Source organism: Euprymna scolopes, chromosome 6, assembly GCF_053919585.1.
Source record: "Euprymna scolopes isolate OS-2025 chromosome 6, ASM5391958v1, whole genome shotgun sequence".
In the NCBI taxonomy this organism is placed as follows: Eukaryota; Metazoa; Mollusca; class Cephalopoda; order Sepiida; family Sepiolidae; genus Euprymna; species Euprymna scolopes.
The window spans coordinates 111,311,704-111,339,092 of NC_136487.1; the positions used below are offsets into that span (position 1 = coordinate 111,311,704).

Below are 27,389 nucleotides of genomic sequence, written 5' to 3' on the forward strand. Positions count from 1 at the left end.
TATATATATATATATATATATATATATTAATTTTTAATTGCTTCACAAAAAAATTTAAAAATTATGAATTCTATGCCAGTGAAACTATGAACTAAAAATGTGAATTGCAATTTTTCAAACTTTAACTTTGATAAAATAATTTGTTCAATGAGATCAACAAAGTCAAAGAGAGGTTGAAATCTATAAATTTCAGTGATAAAAATGAACACAGAAACGACAACAAAGGAAATACATGCTAACTACATGCAAATAGAAAGTAATGGTTCAGCAAGAAAAGAAAAAGAGGAAAAATAGAAAAAAAAAAAAACGAAAAAGGAAAGAAAATCAAGTTCAGAAAATGAAATGCAATATCCACAACAGCAAAACAAAAGATTTAATTACAAAGATGTGAAAAATATCGTAATACCTTAATATCCAAATACATCAATGAATATTAATGCATATGGAATGTAAGATATTATGTAAATAAAAAATATAGAAATTAATAAAAAGAATATTTTAAAGTGAGGATACAGAAGAAAAAGCACAGTTTGTAAAAAGCAACAAACCATAAAGTGTGTGTTGAGAGAAAGGCAAGTGATGGGGTGGGGTGGGCTGAACACTCAGAATGACAATACATATTTATTTTACTGTTTATTTAAAGACAATTTGTCTACATTTATCAACAATAAAATAACAGTAAATATTATATTTAAAAGAAAATAGAAAAAGAAAAAAAACATACAATGTAATAAAAAAAAGTGTAATATTAAATAATTTGTATAATTCAAACTACTATTTCTCATCTTGGTTTATATACACCCAACATTTTGATTGATGTAAGTTTCAATGTTCTTCAGGTATATCTTTTTGAACTTGAGAATCTTTGTTGGAATGAAAACAATCTACCTCCATGAGGTTCACTTGAAAGTTTTGTTCAGGTTTTGAAGTGTTTGAAAAGATGCACCTGTAGAAGCATATAGGTACATTGACTGAAACATTGTGAATGTAACTAAAATGAGAATAATAGTCCGAATAACCAATTTTAAATCCTTATCTCAAAAATTCAAAAACATAAAAAAATTGGTTCAATTTCCACAAAATTCAGAGTAAAAACAAATTTGATATTATGATACTTGTTCACGAAATGTTTCAAGTTTTTTCTACAAAGTTTGAACGAGTAATAATAGGGATAGCAATTAAACTACACAGGAAAAAAAAATGTTTTTTCATCAGAAGAAACTTGCCTGCCTAATTGCATTTAGCCTGACAAATTCTTTTATGTAATGAAACAAACGTTCCTGTATAGCTAAATTGCCACTAGTACATATTTTTTTTACATAGTTGAAGTACAAAAAATGAAACAAAAATATATACATGATACACGCTGATAGCCGACTCAGCTTTTTGATTGGCTCAATGTTCTTGATTTGTTCTTGTATACAGTGCTTGAAAAATATATTCATTTGAAAAATGTTAAATTGAGCGAAACAAATTAGGTACAAGGTCATTCAAAAGAGTACACAGTGATGTTTACTCAGATCTTTACAGCACTTACAAGGATTACATGTTCTTAATATGCCATAACAATCGTTTCACATGCTTTTAATGCAGCAATTTGAGATGGAATTATAGTTTTGTTATGCTTCTTTCCATAATCACATTCAGTTATTCTATTCTGCAGTGAAATCTGCTAGTTTCATTTACTTTTCCTTTTTATTTTGTCAGATTGAAATTGCATATTGTTTGTTTGTTATATTCTAGTGGTCTCCCTTTGTAGCAAAGTTGAAAATAACATCTTAATTCCATGAATAATTCATTAATTATTACTTTTTTTTTTTTTTTAGTTCTGACAGATTTAAAAAAAATCTTTTTATTGATTTAGTATTATTTTTTATCATTATTTTCTTTGTGCTATTTCAAAAAAAAATTTTTTTTTTTTTTTTTTTATTGCATTTTCACCCCAAACAAGGCACATTGCCACTTTGTTGTAGGGGGCTACTATCAGGTACATAAGCATCAGGGCTACTGTGTAAGGAGTTGGGCAGCAAGATGTCTGTTCACATTACACTTGAACTTCTGCATGTCAGTACAGTTGAGGAAGCAGAGACCCGAAAGGGAATTCCAAAGTCTAGCAGTTCTGGGGAAGAAACTACTGGAGTAAAAGGCTCTCTTACATCTAGGGATCTCTACAGTGAAGGGGTGGGATTTGGCTGCTTGTCGGGTTTGTTGGGAGTATTTACGTCGAGGGGGCGCAAGTGCTTGTAGTTCGTCAGAGCATTCACCGTTAAAGTACTTGTAGAACAGGCAGAGGGATGCAACATTTCGTCTATGGGACAGAGGCTGAAGTTTAGATGACAGTTCAGGACCTATCAGATTGGCAACTCTCTTTTGAACCTTGTCTAGGAGCGATAGACTAGTGGCAGATGCACCAGCCCAAATATGACAACAATACTCCATACATGGGCGAATGGTGGCCTTATAGAGGTATAGGATACTTTCAGGCGTTAATAGCTTTCTAGCACGGTAGAGAGAACCCACCCAATTTTTTAGTTATTAATATTACTTTTTTTTTTATTTTACTGTGAAAATTTGTTATTTGTTATTCTCATTGTGTGTGTGTGTATGTGTATATAATTGCAGCTTATCAAATAATTTAAACCATTTTTAAGAAAAATGTTTACTTTCTCAATTTTTAAGATGAGAATTATTTATATTATTTGGATTCATCAGACTACTGTTCTCATCTTGAGTGTGATTTTGTACAACGTTTCGATTGATGTAACCTTCAACCTTCTTCAAATGTATCTTGTTGAGCTTTGGAATGTTTCTGTCGAACTTTGGACGGAATTTCGAGCGGAACCCTTTATTTACTTCATAGGGGTAGCATGCTCTTGTTTCATCAGCCATGACTGGATAGAGGTCCTAAGTAATTCGCAATTGTATTTTTTTTTGGTTACCCACACTAAGGATTGAACCTTCAACCTTCAGAATATCACTTTTTACAATTTTAAAATCTGCAAGGACCTGTAGCACAGTAGTTAGAGTACTTGGAAAAAATCAATTGTAACAAGTGATATTCACATGAGGGTTGAAAGTACAATCCTGAGCGTGGGCGACCAAAAAAAAAAAAAAAAATTGTGAATTACTTAGGACGTCTATCCAGTCATGGCTGATGGAACAAGAGCATGCTACCCTCATGAAGTAAATAAAGGGTTCCACTCGAAATTCCAACCAAATTTCTGTGTTCAACAGAAACATTTGAGTTCAAGATACACCTGAAGAAAGTCTGAGGTTACATCAACCGAAACATAAAAATCACACTATAAATGAGAACAGTAGTCCGATGAATCCAAATAATATGACAAATATGTATTTCTTCCCTTACATTAAGTTTTTTAAACTCAAATTACTTCAAATTTAAAAACAAATTAAACTCCAGTCCAAAATATCAAGATTATGAATAGCAATTGAATATTTATGGGTTACATTTCCATGAACAAGTGACCACAAAGATGGATAATGTGCATATTAAAAAAAAAAAAAATATTCAATTAATCATACCTACATTCTGCCAGTTTTTATTTAATTAAAATCAATTGCCAACTATAAAAATTTTCAGTAAAAAAATAAAAAGTGATTTCTATAGCTAACAGTCATCTAATGTTGCCTATGTATTATCTATATAATAACACATTAATGCAATTTTATGTTCATTATTATCCTCTAAAACATTCTAAAAAGATGGATCGCCCGATTGCTAAAGATTCAATGCAAACAAATATTTTTAGTTTCATTTGATAGTCTTTATGTTGAACATGGAACTTGAACAAAAATATACTTTCTTGTCCTTTGGGCTAGGATCAAAGTGCAGTATTTCTTTTCAAAGATAGTACAATAATATTGTTGAACATCCATAGAATGGAAATGTTACAAACTCCTACAAGAGTTTTGGAAACAGACTCTCTCTATATACATTATAATGAAATTACAAAGATTTGTTAACAAATAAAATTTATATTTGATTTTGTGGGAATATCTTAAATGGTTTTACTTTTTCAACTTTTTCTTAAATATAATTTTTGTTATTTCAGGAAAAAAAAAATCCATTTTTAATCAAGAAAAATTCTGAAACATTACAATTCTACCGGTTTACAATGTTAAAAAAATAGTTCAACTATGTAAAATGTAAAACAGATCATAATGCTCAAATCAGCTTCTCAATCGATTTTTAAAATTGGTTGGTGTCTAGAACAACTTATGCAGGTGTAAAAAACTAGGTATTGTTACTTACATCATTTATATGTTTGGGGTGTTTTCCTTAGCTTAGACTTTGGAACAAGATTAATTTAGCCGAGTGGATTAGGTACTTGAAGAAAGATGTAGAGTCCGATGACTGAAACGTCGTGACTTATTGCAGCAAATGGAGATGGAAAACCATCCAAAACATGCAAAATCATAAGTGTATTATTAACTTGATAATTTGAAACAAAGTGTAAAAAGATGAGAAATAAAAAAAGCTGGTTTTGTAATTTGTATCTATACGTATGGGGAAAGAAGAGAGAGAGAGACATTGAAACAACTACCATACCTGTTCCATCAAGAGTCACCTCATCTTCATCATCATCATCATCATCACTGGAGGGCGTAGGAGGAAGTTTACGGCGACTACAAACAGACAATGAAACAAATGAATTCTTCCATTAAAAATGAGGTAAGAAAAAAAAAAAAAAAAAAAAAGAAAAAGATATCCATGTCAGTTGGAAAATTAAAAATAAAATTGAAACCATTCCAATTCACTTTTGTCATTCTAAACAACTATTGTTTCTAACGAAGAGATTTATTGTCTGAAAATTTTAAGACCAAAATAGTTTAAAAAAAAAAAAAAAAAAAAAAAAAAAATTAAATTAAATTAAAAATATTTGTATTGTATGTATGTCTTCTAACGGCTTTATTGCTAAATTTTGAATATACATTCTTTTTTTTCTTTTTATGGGGGAGGGGTGCTTTCGTTAACATTGTATGTCACTTCTGCAGAGCCACTATTAGTCTATGTATGTTCCACAGACAGACTGTTTCATATCTCCTTAATGTGGCTAGACTAGCACCTAAACCAGAAATGAAGCATAATATATTATATCTAAATTACATTTGTTTTCTCAAAAATAAGACATGTTACATTTTCCAAAACAAATTAATAAACCATTAAAGTAGACAACCTTTTAATATCACGACAAAACATTTACATTCAAACAGTAAATTATTGACATCAATAATTTGTCCACAAATATCATTGAGAAATTTATTGTTTTTAGATATGATTAAAGAAAATGAAAATATACTACCTTATATAGGAATTGAACTTACACCCTTCAGATTATGAAACCTTTCTACTTCAACCTATTTATCCCTTTGTAATTTGAGACAATGGAGGATTTCAAACTTTCCACATACATGATTCATCCTAATGGAATTATCAGTGAGAAAAGTTAGTATTCAACCTGTTGTAAAAACATCTCTCTCACATATATATATATATATATATATATATATATATTCCCCAAACCTCTGGCCTTGGAGGGGAGACTAAAACTTGCTGCTATGGTTTCAAATAATCTGAAATAACAGCAAGGGGAGACTTGATTCCAAATATTTCTCATATGTTATATCTCTCCTCTTTTGGAAATAGGGTGCGATTATGAATATCTCCAGTATCAAATAATCCTTATGCACTGTGAAATTTACTTTATGTATGAAAACCAAGAGGGGAGATATAACATACGAGAAATAGTTGGAATCGAGTCTCTCCTTGCTGTTATTTCAGATCATTTGAAACCATAGCAGCAAGTTTTAGTCTCCCCTCCAAGGCCAGAAGTTTTGCGAGAATATTAGATATTTTGTAATTCATATCCAAAATCAGGAAAACAAATGACTGATTGAAACATTTTATGGCTGTAAAAAGTGACAAAAATAGGCTCTGGATGATCCTCTTAAGGGCAAATATCACAGTCTACAACACAATTCAGGTCATTAGCTTTCCAATGAGCATCATTTGTTAAATTCTGATCAATAGTCACTAAGATTCAATTTAGCCGATATATATATATATATATATATATATAATATATATCAGCTAAATTGAATATTGAAATGCTCATATCTTTGGTTCTATGGGATGAAACTAAATGAAAATTTGCAGGCTGCTGAAAGATTATACTATTCTATGACAATTGGTAAAAAAAGCTATATTTTCAAACCAATAAAATATGCCCAAAATTTGCCTACATTTGTATACAGAGTGTCCTGGAAGGCAGATTTGGTTTTGCTATTTCGGTTGTCTGTCCTTTCACCTTACCAGGCCACTAATGTATATATAAAAAAAGAGTGATATGCTGGTAATTATTATAGTGAATATATAAATAATGATAATCATACAAAATTCCTGTTAGAATGCAGGAAACATGAAGTGTTTTTATTCTTGATTTATTTGCTAACAAATTTTAGAACTAATAAAATCATTTATATCTTTCCAAGCCGTCTGAATTTGAAGAAAAATGTGATTGATTAAAATTTGTGATTTTGTCATTAGCAACAGAAGAATAACATTCAGTTAAGTTATACTTTCAGTAACTATTAAATTTACTTGAATAATTACATCATTTTTAAAACAATGAGATTAGATAATGAGAACTCATAATCAAGCAACAATTGACATAGGTGCTATAAAACATGTAAATGTCCCTTAAAAGAATATATTTTACAAGATTTTACACAACTGTGGTATATCTGCAATTCATCAACAAATTTAAACCTCTAGAATCCTTAATTTTAATCAAATTATTTTTGGAATCTGGCAAAAACGAGCAAGATGAATACAGTAAGATTTATAGTTAAAAAGAAAAACATTAACTTATTGAAAACATTGTTTTCAAAATTAAAATCAAAAGCTTTTTTATATCAAGCATGCAAATTGAGTAAACTTGGTTTGATTCTGTAGAAAATAAAGATAACTTAATGACTGGTTATTACATTAAAAAAATAAGACACCTAATTTATTATTTTTTAAAAAATTATTTTAAACATACAGCTTAACCCAATCATGGGGAGTGTCCTAAATTCAGGAAACTATTTTGAAACTCCTCGGGAGCTTATTTGTGTGAAACAATAAGATATAAAGCGAGGTTATTGTCTTTCATTTAACATTTCCACATAGTTTATTTGGCAACAATCCCTACAACATATCTAAAAGAAATGAAATATTTTCTAACATGCATATAAATCGATTTGCAACATTTTCATGTGTGCTTAACAAGCAATTTAAAAAGATATGAACTTTCTAAATGATATTGAAATGTATTCTACAAATTAGGCAATTAGCTAATAAAAAAAAGCTGAAAACTAATATTTACAAATATTATTTTAATTAAAAACAAAAAATTCTTTCAAAAAATATTTTCTTTGAATCATTTTCAAAGAAAAATATGATTTTTTTTTTGTTTAGTGCTATGTGGCTGATGTTTGTGCACTGTTGTGCATGTAAGAAATTATGACAAGATAAAAATGAGATAGATGAGAAAATAGATGTGGAAGAGTTGCAAACAAAAAGAAAAATGTTGAGGGGAAGCAGTCAAGAAAGAAATATGGATAATGTTTATGCTTTGACAACACTAGAACACAGAATTGAAAAATGCGGATGAGAAGGAGGAAACTTAGACAGAAAATTAAGTTAAACTAATAAAAGAGTAACAGAATCTTAAAAATAAAGAGAAAAGTGAAGAAAAATATTATAATAAAGCTTTAGCAAGTATAGTCAATCATAAAATGATGACGTACACTAAGAAGCAAAAATTGAAATAAAGACAAAAAGCATAAATTTTGAAGAAAATGATAAAATACACAATGATACACCAACATTCAAACAACACACACAAAAAAAAACAAAAAACAAATGGTTCTTAAGAGCGTAAAAGCAAATAAGAATGGTGGTGTTCAGTAGCAGACAAAAATAAAACAATTACAGATAAGACAATCAGATGAAAGTGGGAATACAGAGTATTTAGAAAAAGGAAAGCAAATAAAGCATACAACAACAAAAAAAAAAAAAAAAAAAAAAAACCATACAATCAAAGCAGGAGAAATAATTTAATAAAGATGAAACAGAAACACAAACAATGCAAAAAGATGGATTTGGTGATTTTAAGTTTAACATGCAAAAAGAGAACAGTAACCCTTTAAGTGCATCAGTCACTGAAAAAGCTTCTAACCAAAGCAATATTGCAAAACTTATGTTCTTGGGAGAATGAATATTCTTTAAGAAGCTTACTTATGAATAAAAAAATTATTTCTTTGGTCTTTCACATACTTGTCTCAGTGGCTATGCAGGTAAAGGCCTCGGATGGAAGTCAAAGGTGACTTTAATCCAGTGATCAAATTCTACGACCAGTGATACACACATGTCACAAAAGCGTATTTTTCTCAAAACACTCAGAGTTTTTCATTTTTTTGTATATACTAATCCTTTTTTAATTACAAGCTCTGTTTGTTATATATTATATATATAAAGACAAAACGGTCGTACATGTTATGTAAAGGCTTTTTTTCAGGGGGGGGGGAGTCTCGAGAGGGTTACTATTTCTTAATACTTTTTTGTATAAAAGCGAAACTAAATCGAAATAAAAGCGATTCGCTGGCCTTCATGGCCAGCACATCTTGAAAGGCAATCAGCTTTGATCACTGTGAGGAATACCCTTCATATCAGACAATTGCTATTCATTAAGACACTGCCAGAGCTCCCTCCCCTCTTGGGGGGGAACTGCTGATTTCCCCAATGACGGCAGAAAGCTGAAAGCTTAACTGGCTTACAGCCAAACTTAAGTGCGTGATTTCATTTCTTCACCTGCGTTAATTCATTCACTTTCTGCAAGTCAACTTTTTGATCGCTAAATTAGAACATTTTCACTTCCTGTTTCGTCCTCGCCAATCTTCCACTTTCTTTTCCGCCTTTGCATCAAAGCTTCAGGTTCGAGCCTGCCTGCCTACTACAACTTTTTTTTTTCTCAACACACACCTACAAACACCCGGGCAACGCCAGGCACCCCTACTAGTATATAAATAAACAACAATTTTGTTATATTTCGAAGTTTATTCACCTTATCAACCATTCTTTAAAAAAATTTAAAAAAAAAAACACTTCCGTACATTTTTTTTTACAAATCTGTTTGGCTTACGGGGAACAACCAATACACTGTCCCAGTAAACCAAACAGAATCTGTAAAAATGTATCAAAGTTTTGTTTTATTTTGAAAGAATGATTAGTAAGATGAATAAAACCTTAGACTTTGAAATATAGTAAAATTGTTGTTCACCCCTATGTATAATAAAAGAGATGCAGTTTTTTTCCCCTCTGGACCAAAATACCATAGGTTTACAACAACAGATGGCACATACAAATTTATTATGTTTACACTATTAGCTATTACCTTATTTAACTATAGAACAACATTTTTAGACACATTAATTGGTAATATTAAAACATTACATTTATTCCTAGGAGCAACATCATCATCATAATCATCATCATAACCTACAGAGAAAGTAGTTCCAATTTTACTCCATATTCCATAAGTCCTCTTGAATTTATACCGTTTCCTACTTTCCTGTGTCCATGCCGTTATTAAATGGCTACTGAATCATACACATCGCATACTCTTACCACTTTTCATCAACAGAATTAATGATGTCTCTCTTTCTGAATACACTGGCTTTCGATTGGCTGCAACAGCCAATACAAATGTTCCACTAATCTGGTATGATGCTGGTAATTATCACTATTCATTATCAAATGTTTTCCTACATCTCCTTTCAGTGCTGGATGGATTACCTTGCATATATTGTTACCAAACATCTGCCAATCCTTGTTGATGGTGGAGAAATGGGCAATTTTATCCAGATATCAGAGACAAAAGTAGTTGAATTAATGTTGAAACATTATACAAATTAGACTGAACTAATTTGAACATTTTTAAAGTATATTGACTATGTGATAATATTTATATGGATAAAATGTGTCTCATTAGTTCAGCTTGGATTTTTAATATAGCACAGTTGTTCAACGTACAATATGAAAAAAAAAAAAAAAAATCCAGCACCTAAAGGGTTGAAGTAATTCTGTTTCAATCAAGAAAGAGGTGCACTGCAATATTTAAAAAAATAAATAAATAAATAAATAAAAAATAAATCAGAGAAAGGAGAGAGAGGTGGAGGAGAGAGAGAGGAGGGGAATGAAATTTTGCTCTAAATTTTACATTCATGAACAAGAATTTTACAAAACAATTTAGTTGCATTATCTGATTCTTTCAACTTCATTATATGCCACATACATGGAAATCCGACAGAGTTGTGATTTTATAGAATAGAACGATGTTTAGAATATCAGTGAAAGAGTTGTTTCTGAAATCTATTTCTCAAAATACATTTTAAATGAGAAAAATGTAAAACAAAACTCTTGCATGTATATTTCATTGATAAAGTTATATAGTTGGCCTTGAGACAAACTTTAAACTTAAATTTGGTGACAAGATGACTGTTGTTGACTAGGACGGTCTGACGTGACTACTACCAGGGTCGTAAATGAAAATGGAGACGTGAGAAATTAGATTGAAATGTGTCGTCTAGAAATGTCCATATTTAGGATAGTTTTCACAAGATTGTCACAGAAAGTAGACACAATGTGGAGCTGGCAAGTATGAGCCAGAAGGTAATGGTATGATCAGGGGTACTGAAGAGACTGACGGTAATTGAGACTCGGTATCTCTCTCTCAAACACACACACAATGAAAAAAAAGATTACAAATAAATTATATATTTTTTCAACAATTTGTTATCCATGAAGTTCCTCACCAACAAAATATCTGTCTGATGAAAGGTGTCAACTACATTAAAAATCAGCCCAGAAGTTATACCAAAGAAAGTCTGCATTTCATCTAGAAGATAACAATGCTCTTATACAACCATTTTATCAAAATGAATGTTAAATAAAAATTGATATTTAAATACCCTCCTATTAGACATGCCACAATACTTCCCATGAGTTCTACCACTGGATATATTCAAAATCTTTTAATAAAGTATGATTGCCATATTAAAATACAGAAAACTATGTTCAATATGAATATAAACAAGGATTTATTTATTTAAAATGAATGCAAAGACAAAATAGGGAAAATCAGGAAGAAAATAAAAGGAATGTTAAGTGGGAGAAAAATGGTTTTATAATTGAAATTGGTGAGAGAAAAAAATGTCGGCAGGCATGAGTTAACAATTTGTAAAAAAAAAAAAAAAAAAGGGGACGGGATATTGTCTTTGGGTTTTGGTAGGTGAGTAAATAAATGAGGGACAATAAAAGTTCTGCAGAACCTCAGTGGAACTTTAAACTTGGGCCTTTGTCTGTTGCGTCCTTTCTCGATCAATAGTTCATGTGACTCAACTCTGCAACCAAATGTAATATTTCTATGAAAACTTCATTTTGCTTTTGGTAAAAGAAATTTTTAAAAACCTCATTAATTTAGAAAATCTCATTTATAAAGATAAAATTAAAAACGATTTTGCTTTGTTATTTTTAAAAAATAATTTTACCTACAGTCTATTTTAAGTTTATGAAACTCTAAAATTAAGATTGCTTAATATATTAAGAATAGTTTAGTTTTAGATTTTGTGAGAACATTGCTTTGAGTAATGATTCAAGTTAAAATTTACATAATTTAAATTTTATTTTTATCTAAAATCCTCCTCTAATTTAAAATAACCTTAATACATTTATAATCTTTTTTCAAACAGTAAAAATCCTTTCATACAAAGAATTTGAGACAATGAATCATTACAATCACACTGCTATAAAAAATGTTCCTTATTTTTAAAGAGACAATCTCTTAGAATTTGATACATTTCATCAACATAAAAAAATAAAATGGTATATACATGCTATCATTACAGTAACAATGACCCCCCCCCCATAAAAAAATGGTTGCTATTGTGATTTTGGTCTTGCTTTGCAATAATAATTTTCAAGGTTTCTCTAATTGCGGAAATGTTGAAAATGTTGCCATAAAAAGAAAATTTTAAAGGATTCATTTAAAATATTAAATAAAAAGAACCTGACCAAAATCCAGGTTATCATGTATTAAAATTAGAATTTATATTATCAATTTAGAACATTTACCTTGCTGAGAACATTGACCGCTTGAAAACCATTCAGAGATATGCAAACGAAGTGAATAAGATCCACTAGACATCTGCCATCTTGTTTCAATAGGTTTGGATTTATTAAATCGCAGATTTCAACTCACTCCTATATACACGTGTGTATGCACTTCAGTGCATCTGAACATTATACACAACAATTTTATTATAAAATTATTACTAAAATTTTAACCGATTGTTTATCAAAATTTTTTAAAAATCTAAGAATGTATTACTATTGGAGTATCTACACCGAAAAATTAGATGATTTAAAAAAACAGGTGCTTTTTGTATGATTGCAAAGAACCAAAATACATTAATAAAAAATTATCTGTAAATCAAACAGCATGAAATATAAAAAAAAAGCCTCATAGCAAATTAAAACAAATGTAAACTCTACTCTAAATGTTTATCTTTCCATGCATTTTTCTAGGTATTTCCAAGGTGTTCATGTATAACTGTACAAAAAAAAAAAAAAAAAAACTGACAGCATGGGTCAAACGATAGATTTTTACCAATATTTCAACCAATAAGTAGAGTGATCATTTCAATGAATAAGTTAAACTATCAAAGTTTGAATGTAATGTTTAAAATGAAAACTTTAAAAGTATGGGATTTACCTGTAGCAAAATGTTAGCCTATACAAAACAATTGGATAAAAAGTGCCGGAGACAAAATATATTGTTGATGAGTGAATCAGGAAAAAGCATACCTTGGAGGCTTAGGTGATGTGGAGGGTGAGTGCAAAGGGGATGATACTGGTGATGTCCGTCGGGGTGGAACTGGAGGAGGGGAAACTTCTTTTTGCGATGCATTAGGTGAGCCAAATGGTGACTTATCACGATACTGAAAAAGTAAAATTTAACACAAATCTATAAATAAAATAGAAAAGCCATATAATTGGTATTGAAAAGGGATTAAATTTGTATATATAGATTTATAAAATGGTACATTGATGCATTGCTGGTAAATAAGTATATAGGTATTTAATAAGACTGTAAGCAATGTGGTAGAAGTTGGAATAATTAAAGAGAATATAAACAAAAATAATAGAAGACAACATGTGTGATAAAAAAACTTACACAAGAGGCGTTCCAAAAGTAATGCTTTCTATTTTTTATTCCAGCTGAATAAATCAGAGGGAATTGCAAACTGCATTGCTATGATGACTGAACTCCTGCATTCATGACCTGAAAGTTTCACCTCTTTGTTATAGTAGCAATACACATGAAAAAATTTGAATAGCTTAAAATATTTCAATATTGGTATACATAGAAAGAGCTTGATGAGCTAAGAAAGAATCTTTTTAAATTTTTAAAATCTGAGTAAAATGAAGGAAGTCATGACTACTTTTGTGCCTCACACTTTTGGATATTTTCCCCTCTTTAAGACCATATGCGTTTCGTCACATTTTTTACACTACTTTTTCAGTAAAAATGTCATATCTTTGTTAAAACACAAGATTAAGTAATGAAATTTACCATATAAGTGTATTTTTATACAAGGAATCAGAATATGAGACTAATAATCTCCAAAAGTTCATGGTTTCCAAATAATCTGCAGTAAATGTGCATAAATATGCTGCCATTTCTTAAAAATGCCATGTATCCATAAACAGAAAAGAAGTTGGAGAACAAAGTTGAATTGCAATGTGTTTTATGTACAAATAACTTAAATCTAAACATAGGAACATTTAAAAATGAATATATTGCAATATTTCTTTGGTATTATTGTAGATTAACACCTTCTGTTTAACTCCACCCAACCCCTTCTGACCAACCCTCCAAAATGTGATTCTACCTTTTTAGGCAATTATGTATGAAATGCCATGAAAAACTTTAATGAAAGATAAACAAATTATTTTAGAATTCAATGTAAAATAATTTCCCATTACAGGCCATTCTAGTATTTTAGGGCAGTTAACTGGTTTTTTTTTATAGGAGATAAATCCTGTATGCTTTTTGTTTTATTTTTTTTAAAGACGATTATGTGTAGTTTTAAGAAGGTTTCTATGCAATGAGAATATGGGGAGAGTTGCTACTCGGACTTTGAATTAATTGTAGGGCGAAGGAAAATTATGTGTGAACATACTGAAGACTTGACAGAAACAAAAACAACAAAAACAATATTAGAGAGGAGGGCGGTTAGTTTCACAAAAATTTTATGTAAAATAATTCACCATTTCCAGGCCATTCTAGCATTTTAGGATAGTTAACCAATTTATTTTTTATGTGCATTTTTCTTTAAGGAAGGATCTATTTTTTGTTTGTTTGTTTTAGATGCTTGTATGTGGCTTACAGAGGTATTTTGTTGCGGGGGCTTGCCACTCAAACTTAGTGTTATTGTTAGGGTTAAGGAGTGTTTTAGAAAGATATATATATATGTGTGTGTGTGTGTGTGTGTGTGTGTGTGTATTCGACAGGTAAATAAGTCAGCAAATGTTATATTTAGTTTCAATTTAATAAGAAACTGCGTTACGAAATTTCAAAGAAAATTCCATAAATTTGTTGATTTCTATTTTTGAGGTTGAAGGTGTTTATTCCATAGGCCATTTATACTACGCTGGAGCATGGTAAAAATACCTTTTGTTTAATAAGTTGAAAAAAGATAACGGGGTTTGTATTACTATACATATAGATTCGAAAAAGTTATCAAAAAGCAAATACATAACAAATAAATGTTATCAAAGGCAAGATAAGTTACTTTTCTCCCTAACTGGACATATTTTTAGTGGTTTTATTTAATGTAACATGTTTATTCAGCTCGAAAAACATACAGTTCTTACCAATGTATTGGAAAGTTACAAATGGCAGCCGACTATCTCTTTCACACAGTAAATTTGGGAAAAAGAGTTAATAAAAACTAGACAAAATACTGTTAAAAACCCACCAAATATATCCGTCTATGTCATGGTAACATATATTGAGCGAGTTTCTAACAGTATTTTGTCTGGTATTTTATTTATAACTCATTTTTCCAAACTTACCACCTCAAAGAGAGAGTTCGCTGCCATTTTAAATTTTTGAATACATCGGTAAACACTGTTTTTCGAGCTGAATAAACATGTTACATTACATATAAACACTAAAAACATATCCAGTTAGGTAGAAAAGTAACTTATCTTGCCTTTGATAACATTTATTTGTTATATGCTTGTTTTTTGACAACTTTTTCAAATCTATGTGTATAGTAATACAAACGAGATTTTCATACATCTTTTGATTTGGAAAAAACATTTGTGGTTGTTTGCAGTAAAACATTGTTTTAATTCACTGTTCAAAACTAAAGCAATGAATAAAAGTGCATCCAAGCTATATATCTACAAAAGTTTATTTTGTTTTTTTTAACCATATTTTTAAATTTGACTAGAAATGTGAGAAATTATAATGGATTCATAATGCCAAATTGGTTGGGATTGTTATACATTCTGAAAACCGAATAGTTCTAAACTAATGTTATTCTGATAACAAAATAGCTCTAATTAAGCATATCAGAACATTTATATTCATATTTTCATGTTTTTTTTTAAAATTCGTTTGTGAATAAAAATTAAAGAATGCGTGTTGTTTATACTGTGCTATGACTCATACTACAGCTGCTGCTCCTGCTGCTACTAATACTAAATTAATTTGACCAAACTCGAGAAATAGAAATCTTTTTTTTTCGGGTAGGTCCTTTTAAATTATGAATTACCGCGGTCCTATTCAACATAGAATAATACTTTTAATTGATAAAGATAGTAAAAAGAATGATTTACTTACTAGTGGGTGTCCGATGAAATTTTTTTTCAAAATCTTCGATACTCGTCATATTAAAGTCTTATTTTTAACATGACAAAAAAAGAAATGGTCAAAAATATTTCGGACACTTGACAATATTAAGATTAACACCTCTTCTGATTGGTTCCCAAATTTCATGACGAAATCCTTCATACAATCATGGTACAGGCCTTTAGAAAACAGGGAGGGTCATTACAAAACCTTACCGAAAACGCCATTTTATGACATTCACATTTTTATCACTTTATTTGCTTAAAACTCTTAAAATAAATAATGTACATTCATATTTATTAATTCATTTGAAAGTATATTCATTTCTGAAGAAAACAGTAGTAATTTGAAGACTTGAAGTGCTTTGGTTTGAAAAATATGGCTATTTTAGTAGAACTACCTTGAAATCTGATTATCCAAGGCGTTTTTTTCGTCCGTGTGTATTACTAGTTATAGATATTGACAGTGTGAAACTAAGAAAGCAATCCCTGTCATGGATGTGTGTCAGAAGCAGAGATACATCATTGAATTCCTGGCAAAAGTGTATTGAGAATGATGGTGACCATGTAGAAAAATAAATTCTGGAGCACAAAAGGTTGCTTGCTTTTGTAGTTCCCGTCTTTGTAGCTCTTCAACTTTTTGAGGTAGAAAAAAAAAAAAAAATAGGAGACTTTACTTTTTGAACTACCCTTGTCTAATTTCCTTTTTCAGCAAATATTTCACATAATTCCAATAATTTCATTTGCAGTAAATAAAACCTAAGATTTTTTATTTAAAGTGATAGATTTATTGAAGCATAAATAACTTTTTCAAGAAAAAAAAAATCATATTGTTCTCACTTGTTTTTGTTCATATTTCACCATTCTATTTTTTTTTTCACATTGCTTACAACCTTACCAAATACTTTATTTTAATGTGATTCTTGTTATTTATAATAGATAACTTGGGATAAAATACCATATTTGTGTATAATGAGAAACATTTTATGAAAAGCAAAATGGGTGATTTAGCACCAAGTACAGGTTTGACGAGTTTGCCTTGTATTTCCTCTCCTGCAAATCAAGCACAAGTTGCCTGCATTGTCACTCTGCACTCAATGTAGTCAAATGATGTCTTTATTTTGCTGAGTTTACATAAATTCTCAAGCCAGCATGACCTTGTCTTAGCTAGAACGGCTCTCATATAGAACGTCACTTGTTTGCCATCAAGAATTGTGGGATCTACTGTTAATTCTGGCTTAGTTCATTAAAATAAAAAAACAAAAATACAGTTCACTAACCAACCGTTTCCTTTTCCAGCCTATCACAGAAATGTCAGAAATTCTCAGTTTTAATGCTAGAGGATTCATACAAGACATTGAATGGATGATATCCATCTGTAGACATGACGAGCCTTGAGAAATTGCTGGGAATACTGCAGCACATTTCCCTAGCTATCATCTGAGGGAATGCCATGTTTATTAAGGCATCATTCTACAATATTTAAATGTCATGAGATGACATGTTTCCTCTTTCAAAAATGAATTACCATTTCCTACATAAATAATAATCTAAAATATAATATAAATGTATATAAATAAAATTAACATCATCTATATATCTATAAAAGTGAAAGTGTCTGTCTGTCTGTCTTCCTGTGTGTGTATGTGTGTACATTTCCCTAGAAAATAACTGTCAATTTTCAGTCTACAGACTCGAAATTTGATATACAGGGTATTGAGATTTGGGAAAATCTTTGTAATCGGTTTTTGGCCAAAGATTTGGCTGATAAGGGGTCAAAATTCAATGATTTGACCCTTCAGAACTTTACCAAACTCCGACAATTTTAGGTATAAACACTTGAAATTTTAGATATAGGTTCCTTGGACATGGATCTTACTTAATAACTTGATTTGAGCCCAAACAATAAATGTTAAGGGGTCATAATAGGGGTCAAAGTTAAAAAAATCTGACCGCTTTGGTCTACCAAATTACTCAGACAATTTCTGGTCTAAACATTTGAATTTTTACATAAAGGGTATTCAGAGATAGGGCAAGCTTTTTAATCGGTTTGGGTCGACAATTTGAGTTACCAATACATAAATGTATGTATGCATGTATGTATGTCTACCTAAAACTTTCGACAGAAGCAACGGATTTTTACAAGATCAGTATCGTTTTGAAGTTTGACCTTTCAGACGACAAATATCGAAAAATTGCCTAAAAACATTAATATCTTCACCTTCAACTGGGCACTTTTCTACAGGGGAGGGGGGGGTCGCTTTTTACGCCGATATTTTTGAAAGTCATCCTCTCCTTTCGATTGTCCAACCTTAATTAAAACCTATGTCACTTCTGGTTTGGCGGTGGTCGCAACAGCAAAGACGTCAGTTTTTTTTCCCCGTTCTTTGCCTCCTTTGCGGTATGGGTTCAAGCCTGCCTTCCTACTACAGCTTTTTTTTTTTTTTTTTTTTTTGTGCTCAACACACACCCCTAAAACATCCGGGCAACATTGGGCATCCATGCTACATATAATAAAAAAAAAAAAAAAAATATACAATCTCTATATCTATAAAAGTGAAAATGTGTGTGTGTACATTTCCCTACCAAATAACTCTGCCAATTTTCAATCTATAGACTCGAGATTTGACATATAGGGTATTGAGATTTGGGAAAATCTTTAATTGGTTTTTAACCAGAAATTCAGCTGCTGTCAAGAGGTCAAAGTTCAACGATTTGATCTTTGAAAACTCTACCAAACTCCTCCACCAATTTCGGGTGTAAACACTTGAAATTTTAGATATAGGTTCCTTAGACTTGGATCAAACTAACTTGATTCGAGCCCAAAACAAATGTTAAGGGGTCAAAGTTAAAAAATTTGACCTCTCAGCCAATTTTTGGTTTAAACATTTGAAATTCTCCATAAAGTGTATTCAGACATGGGGCAAGTTTTTAATAAGTTTTTGGCCGAAAATTTGGTTGCCAAAGGGTCAAAGTAAAAAAAAAATTTGACCTCCGCAGTCTCTAGTAATTTCTAGTCTCTAGCTAATTTTGTGTCTAAACATTTGAAATTTTACATAAAGGGTATTCAAACAAGCAGCAAGCTTTTTAATCAGTTTTTGGGTGAAAATTTGGCTGCCAAGAGGTCAAAGTTGAAAGAATTGACCATTGCAGACTACCAAACTCGTCCACCAATTTTGGGTCTAAATACTTGAAATTTTAGATGTAGGTTACCTGGACATGAGTCCAACTTTTGAATTCAGCCCAGCTTTGCTCAATAAGTTATGAACAGTACCTAGTGACCGAGCAAAGCCGGGCTAAACTGCTAGTATATAATAATATAAAGCTTTTACTATTAAAATACATTACGTTACAATCAGAAAATAAAAAGATTTTTTTTAAGCGTTTCAGGAGAAATCTAAAAATAGAACAGAAAAGTGCTCTTTTTTCAAGGGCTTCAGAAGTTTCCAAGTTATGGTGTTTCATTTTGGAAATTCCAGAAGCTTCCAATCCACATGACTATAAATAGATGCTGATAGCATCATAACTTCAGTTATTAAATCATCTCTGAGAAGGAACTCTAAGTTGGGGTGATCTTTCAACTATTTATGACTCTGGCCAGTTTTCTGGGATAAAATGTGGTTGTAAGGAATTTCCTGAAACAAGCCTATTGCAAACCTTCACAAAGAACCAGGCTCTTGGTAAATATTGATTTTCTGACCTTATATTCTGACCAAAGTAATATTTTTTCTAAAACTTTTTTTATACCACAAAAAAAAGTTAGTTTAACAAAAAACCTGATTTACATTCTTTTTCTTATGTTTTCATTGTTTGTCCGTTCAATAAATTTTCTTTCTCTTCAACTCCATCTTTTAGTTTTTTAAAATATATGTTGAGTGTCTACTCTTAGCCCCTTATTTTGCACATAACACTAAGTTATGATAAAGAAAATAAAAACACCAAAAAACTCTGCTCTTGTGTGGTAGCTTGTAATTAGGGACTTAACGAAATGCACTTATTTCTGATGTGTTTGTATTGGGTGAAAATCTAGACATTCCCTTTGTAAACCTACAGAATAAACAATATCTTAAAAAATAAAACACATGCTACGATTTACAAACTAGAAAAATACAATGCATCAATGTTAATATATCAACAAAAAAAAAATGCACTATTGATAAAAAATAAAGTAAAAAATACGTTTTCAGAAGTTTTTTTTTAATCATGGTATAAAAAATAATTTTAAATGGAAAAATTACAAATACACTCAGCATAATAGATTACAAAAGTAGAAAAGTGTTGATAACAATTGTTTACAAAGATTATTTAATATATCAGTAATATTTATTTTTAGCAATCAGTATAAGTAAAGATTTTTACCTCACTGAAATTAATGACATTTTCATAAGGTTACATTTGAGACTTATTTTTATTTTAAAAATGCTTTGCTTGGAAAATAACGTTATATTTTAATTTTTGTGTTTTTATAAAGCTTTCTTCATGGCTTATTCATATAAGAAATAGAATCAAAATCAGAGAAAATTGTGATTAGTTTTATTGAGTCCTTTAGGATAGCTTTAATATAATTCTTATAACATGATATGAGGAGTTAGTGTGCATCTGAAATCTGTTTTGTTCAAAAGATCAAAATTGAAACAGTGATATTAAATAAAGATAAAAACAACGAAAAAAAAATCTTTTGAACACAAATCTTTTTCTTGATTGTTAATTACAAATCAGTGCACTGCATTCTGAGATATGAATTAAAAAACGATCTGATGCCATTTTAAACATTCTGACTTCTCACATAAATAATTTAAAATTCATTTTAAGCTCTAATTTAATTATTATCATATTCAGTTTGACATTCATTTATGCACTGGCCAGCATTAGACAGCTTGTAGAAATTGATTTCCAAACTATCTCTGACAAGGTATCTGTTTATCCATCTCTCTTTAGTCCATTAATATCACTTCCTCCCAGGTTTTCCTATGAACTGAACCTGTTACCTCAAATGTTTTACATCTACAAACCCATTCCTCTCAAATCTCTCACCCATTCCATTAACACAAAAAGAGATTTGGATAAAGAAAGAAAATGAAAATTATTTACTAACTTGCACGTTGCTGCTTTTATTAAATGTTAAATGGGTTTTATTAAAATAAGATGTTCAAATAAGCGTAATTATTAGATGTATAAAATCAAAATTATAAATATAATGAAACACATCAATTATTTCATTAAAAAAATAAACAAAATTGGTAGATGCTAGCAGATCAAAGTGTGAACTCCAAAAAAACAATGATGCCTTCATGTCATAAAGAATTGAAACGATCCAAATTAAACAAACCTGTAACTATTAGTGAACTTCACATTGATTATACATGATAGAAAAATAATGCAGAGAGAAAGGAAAATGAAAAAGAAATAAGAGGAGGAGAAAGAGAGAAAAAGAAATGTGGAAAGAAAGGGGAGGAAGAAGGGGAGAGGAGGAGGAGGAGAAGAGAGAAAAAAAATGAAAGGCCAATAAAAAAAATTTAAAAAAACGTCAGGTAAAAAAAAATTAAAATTAAGTACCTATACAAAATTTTGAACATGTCAATGAATAAAAAAAACATTTTGGATAGCCAAGTTTAAAAATGTGCAAACAAATAAAAATTAAAACTAAAATGATTTCACTACATCCTGGGCAATACCAAATAAGATACAACTTGCTTTGTTAGAAAAGAGAATAAGTTTAATTTTGTTGAGCTAACAAAGGCCTAAATTTTGTGAACACCAATTTACATTAACATTAGGTTTTATTATATAGCATGTTCTGGATTGAAAAATTCAGGTGATCGGTCATCTCCCTCTCAATACAAATCAGTCTCCTGTGTGTCTAGACTTGCTAGAATCTGCGTTAAATAGAGAAGTAGTCAACCACCTCTGCAAAAATAACCTCCTCAATGACATGCAATGTGATTTGTTCTGCTAGATCTACAGCAGATGTGCATACGGTTATATCTCATAAGATTAGTGAATCTCAACGGAGACTTCCTTTCTAGGGCAATTACCCTTGATATATCGAAGGCCTTTGATAGGGTATGGCATAAAGATCTACTTCACAAAATCTCCAGCTACAGTATAGCTGGAAATGTCTTTTCAATTATTAAATTATTTTTTTCATAGGTTCATAAGAGTAGTGGTTGATGAGCAGAAATCAGAAGCTCACAGTATTAATGCTGGAGTCCCTCAGGGGTCCATCTGGAGCCCAACTCTGTTTCTGATCTACATCAATGATCTCCCAAATCACATCCAAGATCATTTGTAAACATTTATGTTAACACGACCATCTATGGTAACATTTCAAAGGTCGTAAACAACCAAGTTCTCTCTCCTCTGATCTTCATTACATGGTGACAGAGGTGGCTGGTTAATTTTAATGTATCTAAAACCAAGCTTCTCTCTTTCCATTATCAACGCTCTGATACCTGTCTGGCATCAACCGAAATGAATGGCTCATCTTGGGAAAGATCCATGTTTTGACAAACTTCTAGGTCCGATCTTTACTCCTGATCTGAAATGGAACATGTACATCGAATCCGTTGTTAGGGCTGTTGCAAAAATGGTAGGATCGTTTTACTGTTTTAGTAGATATCTCACTGTTGATGCAATTCTCTACCTGTACAAGAGCCAAGCATGTCCAAGGATGGACTACTGTTGCCACATCTGAGCAGGAGCTGCTAGAAGGAGCTTATCCTGCCTTGACAGAGTTCAAAATAGACTTCGTAGCCTAGTGACAGATGCCCTTTTCTCTTCCCTGCAACCTCTTTCCCACAGAAGAGACATTGTGAGCTTGTCTCTGCTTTATCATTATTTTCATGGCAAGTGCTCATCTGAGCTTCAATCTATGGTCTCCCCATCCTGACTTTCATGAAAAACACTTGTCTAACTGAAACCACTATCAATAATTTATCCTACTCTTTATCTGTGCTTAAACCTAAACGCAGATTCCATGAACAAAGATTCTTTCTTAGAACTGCATGCATGTGGAACTGTTCTATTTTCCTGTTTTCCAACATGCACTATGGTTTATATATTATTTAATTGGAATTCATTGTTAATTTTTATTTATTGCGGATTATCATCTTCATCTTTTTAGTTGTTGTTTCACAACGTTTCGGCCAACTATTCCTCTGGCCTTCGTCAGGTGGTAAAAAAAAATATATATACAATATGGTTGTCTTAAAGTCCAACATGAACAAATCCATAACGAGCTATCCCCTTAAGTAATCCAATTTACCAAATTTCCACTACTAACGATGACTACGACATGTTCCCTTTGGCCACTGTACACTCATTAACCCTTATCCTCGAGTGGCCTTCAGGCCTTGATAAGTGATGACTCCTTTGTAAAAAAAAAAAAAAAAAAAAAAAAAAAAGTTGGGGCAAAAGAATTTCTGCATGATTTTTTTTTTTTTTTTTTTTTTTTTTTAAATAATTTGACAAATATAAACATGCATAAGCATTGTTTGAACTATTTGGAGTTGTTTTTGGCTTATTTTAACAGATTTGAAACGGTTTGTATATTATTGAGAACCCATTCTAAGATTTAGATACTAAAATCATTATTGGTTGAGCCAATCTTGAGCCATAAAAATGCTTTGCTAATATGACAACATAAACAACAACATTTTTTTTTTAAATTCTAGTGAAAGTGGTTTTTGGATTTGTTTACATCACTTCCTCTATGTATGATGATATAATTGAATGTATGAAAAGTATTTGTGTAACATGTTACCACATGATTTCTTCTCAGCATGCTACAACATAGCTATTCATAACATGGCCACCAATAAATACTTGTCAAAACTGACAATCATCTCACTTACCCTAATCCCTGAGTAACTTCCAACCTTGATAAATAAGGACTCATTTGAAACTAAATTAAACATTTTTTAAAAGCAACTTTTTGGTTTAACAAATCAGTGCAATACATAAAATTTTTCCAATCCATATATAGGAAAATTCCAAAACTATCACAGATCTTACCTGGTCCTTTGGATGAACAACTAATGCTTGAAGATTGCTTGTACTTTGACAGGAATCCTAAAGAGATTAAACAAAAATAAAATAAAAATAAAAAAAACAACTATTGAAACAAAATAAATGTTTGAAGATAAAATAGATTAGAATTTAGTCTATCTATGAGGGGAGGGGGACAAAAATTATGTCATAAAAATATCAAATTCTTTGTGATTTATTTGATGAACAATAATATATACCTAGATGCTGAAAGATTTTCTACTCTCATAGCTTCTTTCCTTGGATCACTTGCCTTTAGAAATCCCTTCCTGCTCCCAGCAGTACCAACATGTAAAAAAAATAAATATAATGTCAAGAAATTCCCAACTCCCCTTCCAAGCTACCCACTTATAAAACTGGTTCTTTACCACAGTAGCCCCTTACACTCCAGTTACAATGTTGCCTTGTTTGGGATTAATAATAATAATAATAATAAATACAGATCTGATATTTGAACACATCTTTCCAATTTCCATCATCACATCAATAATACCATGTTACTGATGTGATTCAAAAGTGTAAAATAATATTACACATTACTTTACACACTTATGTTATATGTATTTATGATTAGCTTTAAGGTAACTTAGGTTTCACTGCAGGATCAGCTTTGACCCCATATATATCGGATTGGTTGGCCTAATCATGTGACATCAAAGGGATTTGCGGTAAGAAATGCATTGTAGTTTAAATGTTAGTGAGAATATCTGTAATAGTACAACATCCTAATAGAAGTCATCATTTCCCCCAAGCAACTCTTAGTTTCTGCTTGAATATACCAGTGAAAGGCACTGAATGAACATAGTCACTGGGACAGAAGTAGACAAGATAGAGTGGCCTCATCAAGAGAGTTGTATAATCAAGATATGAGAACATGAACTATCTATTGCAGAGAGAATTTTTCTAATCAAAGAAAATATTGAAATATTTACTAAAAAAATGAAGCAAGAAAAATAGCATTCACAAACAGACCTATCATAATGTACTAATAAAAAACTTTAGAAGTCAGTTTTCATTTCAATAACAAGTGGCCATTCATTACACAAGATATTTTTGGAAACAAAATAAGGTAAGTATTTAGTTGGATTAAATTATAATCACTGGCAGTTAATTTGTAAAAATGAACGTTAGATTTGTTTAAATTGAAAATTATTAATAAAATATTTTTTCACTAAAACTTGAAACATTACTTTTCTACACACTAAAAACTGCATAAAATAAAATTAAAAATTTTATTTACTGTAGTTACTGGGGATTGTTTAGTGAAGATGAAAAATAGGTATTAAAACGATTGTTCATTATACGAGTCTATAAAGTATATCTTAAATTAGTCTCTGCTATATATCTCAATGATTAAAAAATGAAAGATTAACCAAGTACTGTTTAGTGACCTTTTTTCAGTAACTTTTCATGTTCCCTCATAAATACTGACTTGTTTTTACTGCTGAAATAAAACTTTCATGCTATGTATTAATTTGTGTCCTAGTATTTTTTTTTTGTTATTTAAAGGGATTATAATAATTATCAAAAACAATTATAAGTCATTTTAACATTTTATTGAAATGTTTTCTTTGTTTGTGGAATTAGTTGCAAAATACAACTACAACAAAATGGTTGCATTTAAATGAAATATTATGGTATTTAAAATAAAATTTGAATGCAATGTCATAATCGATAGTAATTTTATCAAGTATTAGCTATTTTTAGTCGATTTTCAATTTTTTTTTATTAAAGTAGTGTTGGATAATTAACATTGTTAAAAGTTAATTAGTTATTATCGATCTATCTGTCTATCTATTTATCTATCTATTCAATGATATTCTTAAAATAGTTTATATTGGGAGTTAGTTATTGTTTATAGAATACAGTGTAACAATGGGTTTTAGCTGAAGATGTTTACATAAATTAGCTGGGTTAAATAAACAAAATAACCTTGGGCAGGCAGACATGGAAAGGTCACACGTTAGGAATACATGTGCTTTTTGAATGATGACGTAACGGAACTGAGGTCAGGAGGTCGAGAAATTTAGAATCGAGAGTTGGAGTTTAGTCACAAGAGTGAATAGATGTACTTTAAGCCAGGAAGCGAGGCTGTGAAGAATAAGCATGTAGACGAAATGCAGATACCTGTATAGACCATTTGAGACAACTGAAATAAATTTATATTTTAAAAATATAAAATGTTGTTCTGTGGTGTTGTTCCTTCAAAAGAAGGAACAGAGGTCTCAATTGGTTATGGTTGATCATTTCATGTTTCATCACAGAGCTCGGCAGTGAAGATAGAAAGGTATGAAGCATATATTATTCTTCTTATAAAAAAAAATGATACCTTATGTAAATACGAACTGTAATATATACCTGTGTGATAATTCTGATACATCATGACTCAGTTTATACATCAATATCATATCCTCTGGCTAAACGACAATACATACAATTTATACGTTTACAACTGTTTTGACATCAATCCCACTTGATTATATAATATACATTGTTTTGGTGGCGTTATAAGAACAATAACCACACAGTAGGTAATATTGTTTTCTCATCTCTCAAAATATAACAGTAGTGCTGTTGACAAGAATTTATAATTAATAGTAAACTTCCTTTATTTCATTGCTACAAAAATAAAACTTGTAGAGAACATGAAAAGCTAGTGAAAATGGAAAAATATAAAGAGTTCCTAAGTCTTACATAAAAAAATGTTTGTTTAAAGAATGGTTGGTTGCTTAAATATACTTTGGTAAAATGCTTATATTTGAGAAGAGTTTTTGCCTTGAAATATTTTAAGAAAAATGTTAGCAAAGGGACTGTTAAAATATGAAATATTTAAAAAAAACAAAAAAAAAAACACATCAAAAGCAGTCAAGTATGCTTTATTGGAGGTTGAAAGCAAGTGGATGACAAAGCAATCTAGAAAAGAAATAGAACAGTCAGTAAGCATTCAATTGCATGAGAAAGCAAACACAAATTTGTGTGCATGTATGTATGTATGTATGTATGTGTGTGAATCAAAGCAAAGCAAAGATTTCCATGCTACAAAAAAAAAAAAAGAAAGAAAAAGCAAAGCAAAACTAATGATTACCTCATCATCTTCATCATCCTGGATAAGAGCTTCTCTGCATTCATTTAGCTTACATAGAGATTTGGGATCAAATGGGTCAACCACTACCTGCTCAGTGCCCTTGATCTCACAGCGGCAGAACGGACAACCCTGGCCACCTTCAACATCCTAGAAAAACAGCAATGAATAAAATTCACATCATAGTTCTTGGAGAATACTGGCAACAGCCGGTCATTTCCAATGCAGTGCAGAATATGGGAGAGAGTGAAATAAAAAGGGACAGCAAAATAGCTA

General features: G+C 30.6%; 1 protein-coding gene across 12 annotated transcripts in view; it reads right to left on the reverse strand.

Annotated features, from left to right (window-relative positions):
* Positions 1–27,389, reverse strand: part of LOC145277870 (E3 ubiquitin-protein ligase CBL-B-like) — a 231,556-nt gene that overhangs the window by 19,343 nt on the left and 184,824 nt on the right. For 6 of the 12 annotated variants that reach the window (XM_080129828.1, XM_080129831.1, XM_080129827.1 and 3 more), the window contains exons 6-10: positions 27,117–27,263; positions 23,999–24,055; positions 12,929–13,062; positions 11,395–11,466; positions 4,571–4,647 (exon numbers count right to left, since the gene is read on the reverse strand). In XM_080129828.1, the coding sequence (XP_079985954.1) occupies positions 4,571–4,647; positions 11,395–11,466; positions 12,929–13,062; positions 23,999–24,055; positions 27,117–27,263 (487 nt within the window). The remainder of the gene's footprint in view (positions 1–4,570; positions 4,648–11,394; positions 11,467–12,928; positions 13,063–23,998; positions 24,056–27,116; positions 27,264–27,389) is intronic. The other 6 variants (XM_080129838.1, XM_080129830.1, XM_080129834.1 and 3 more) reach the window with 1 other exon arrangement.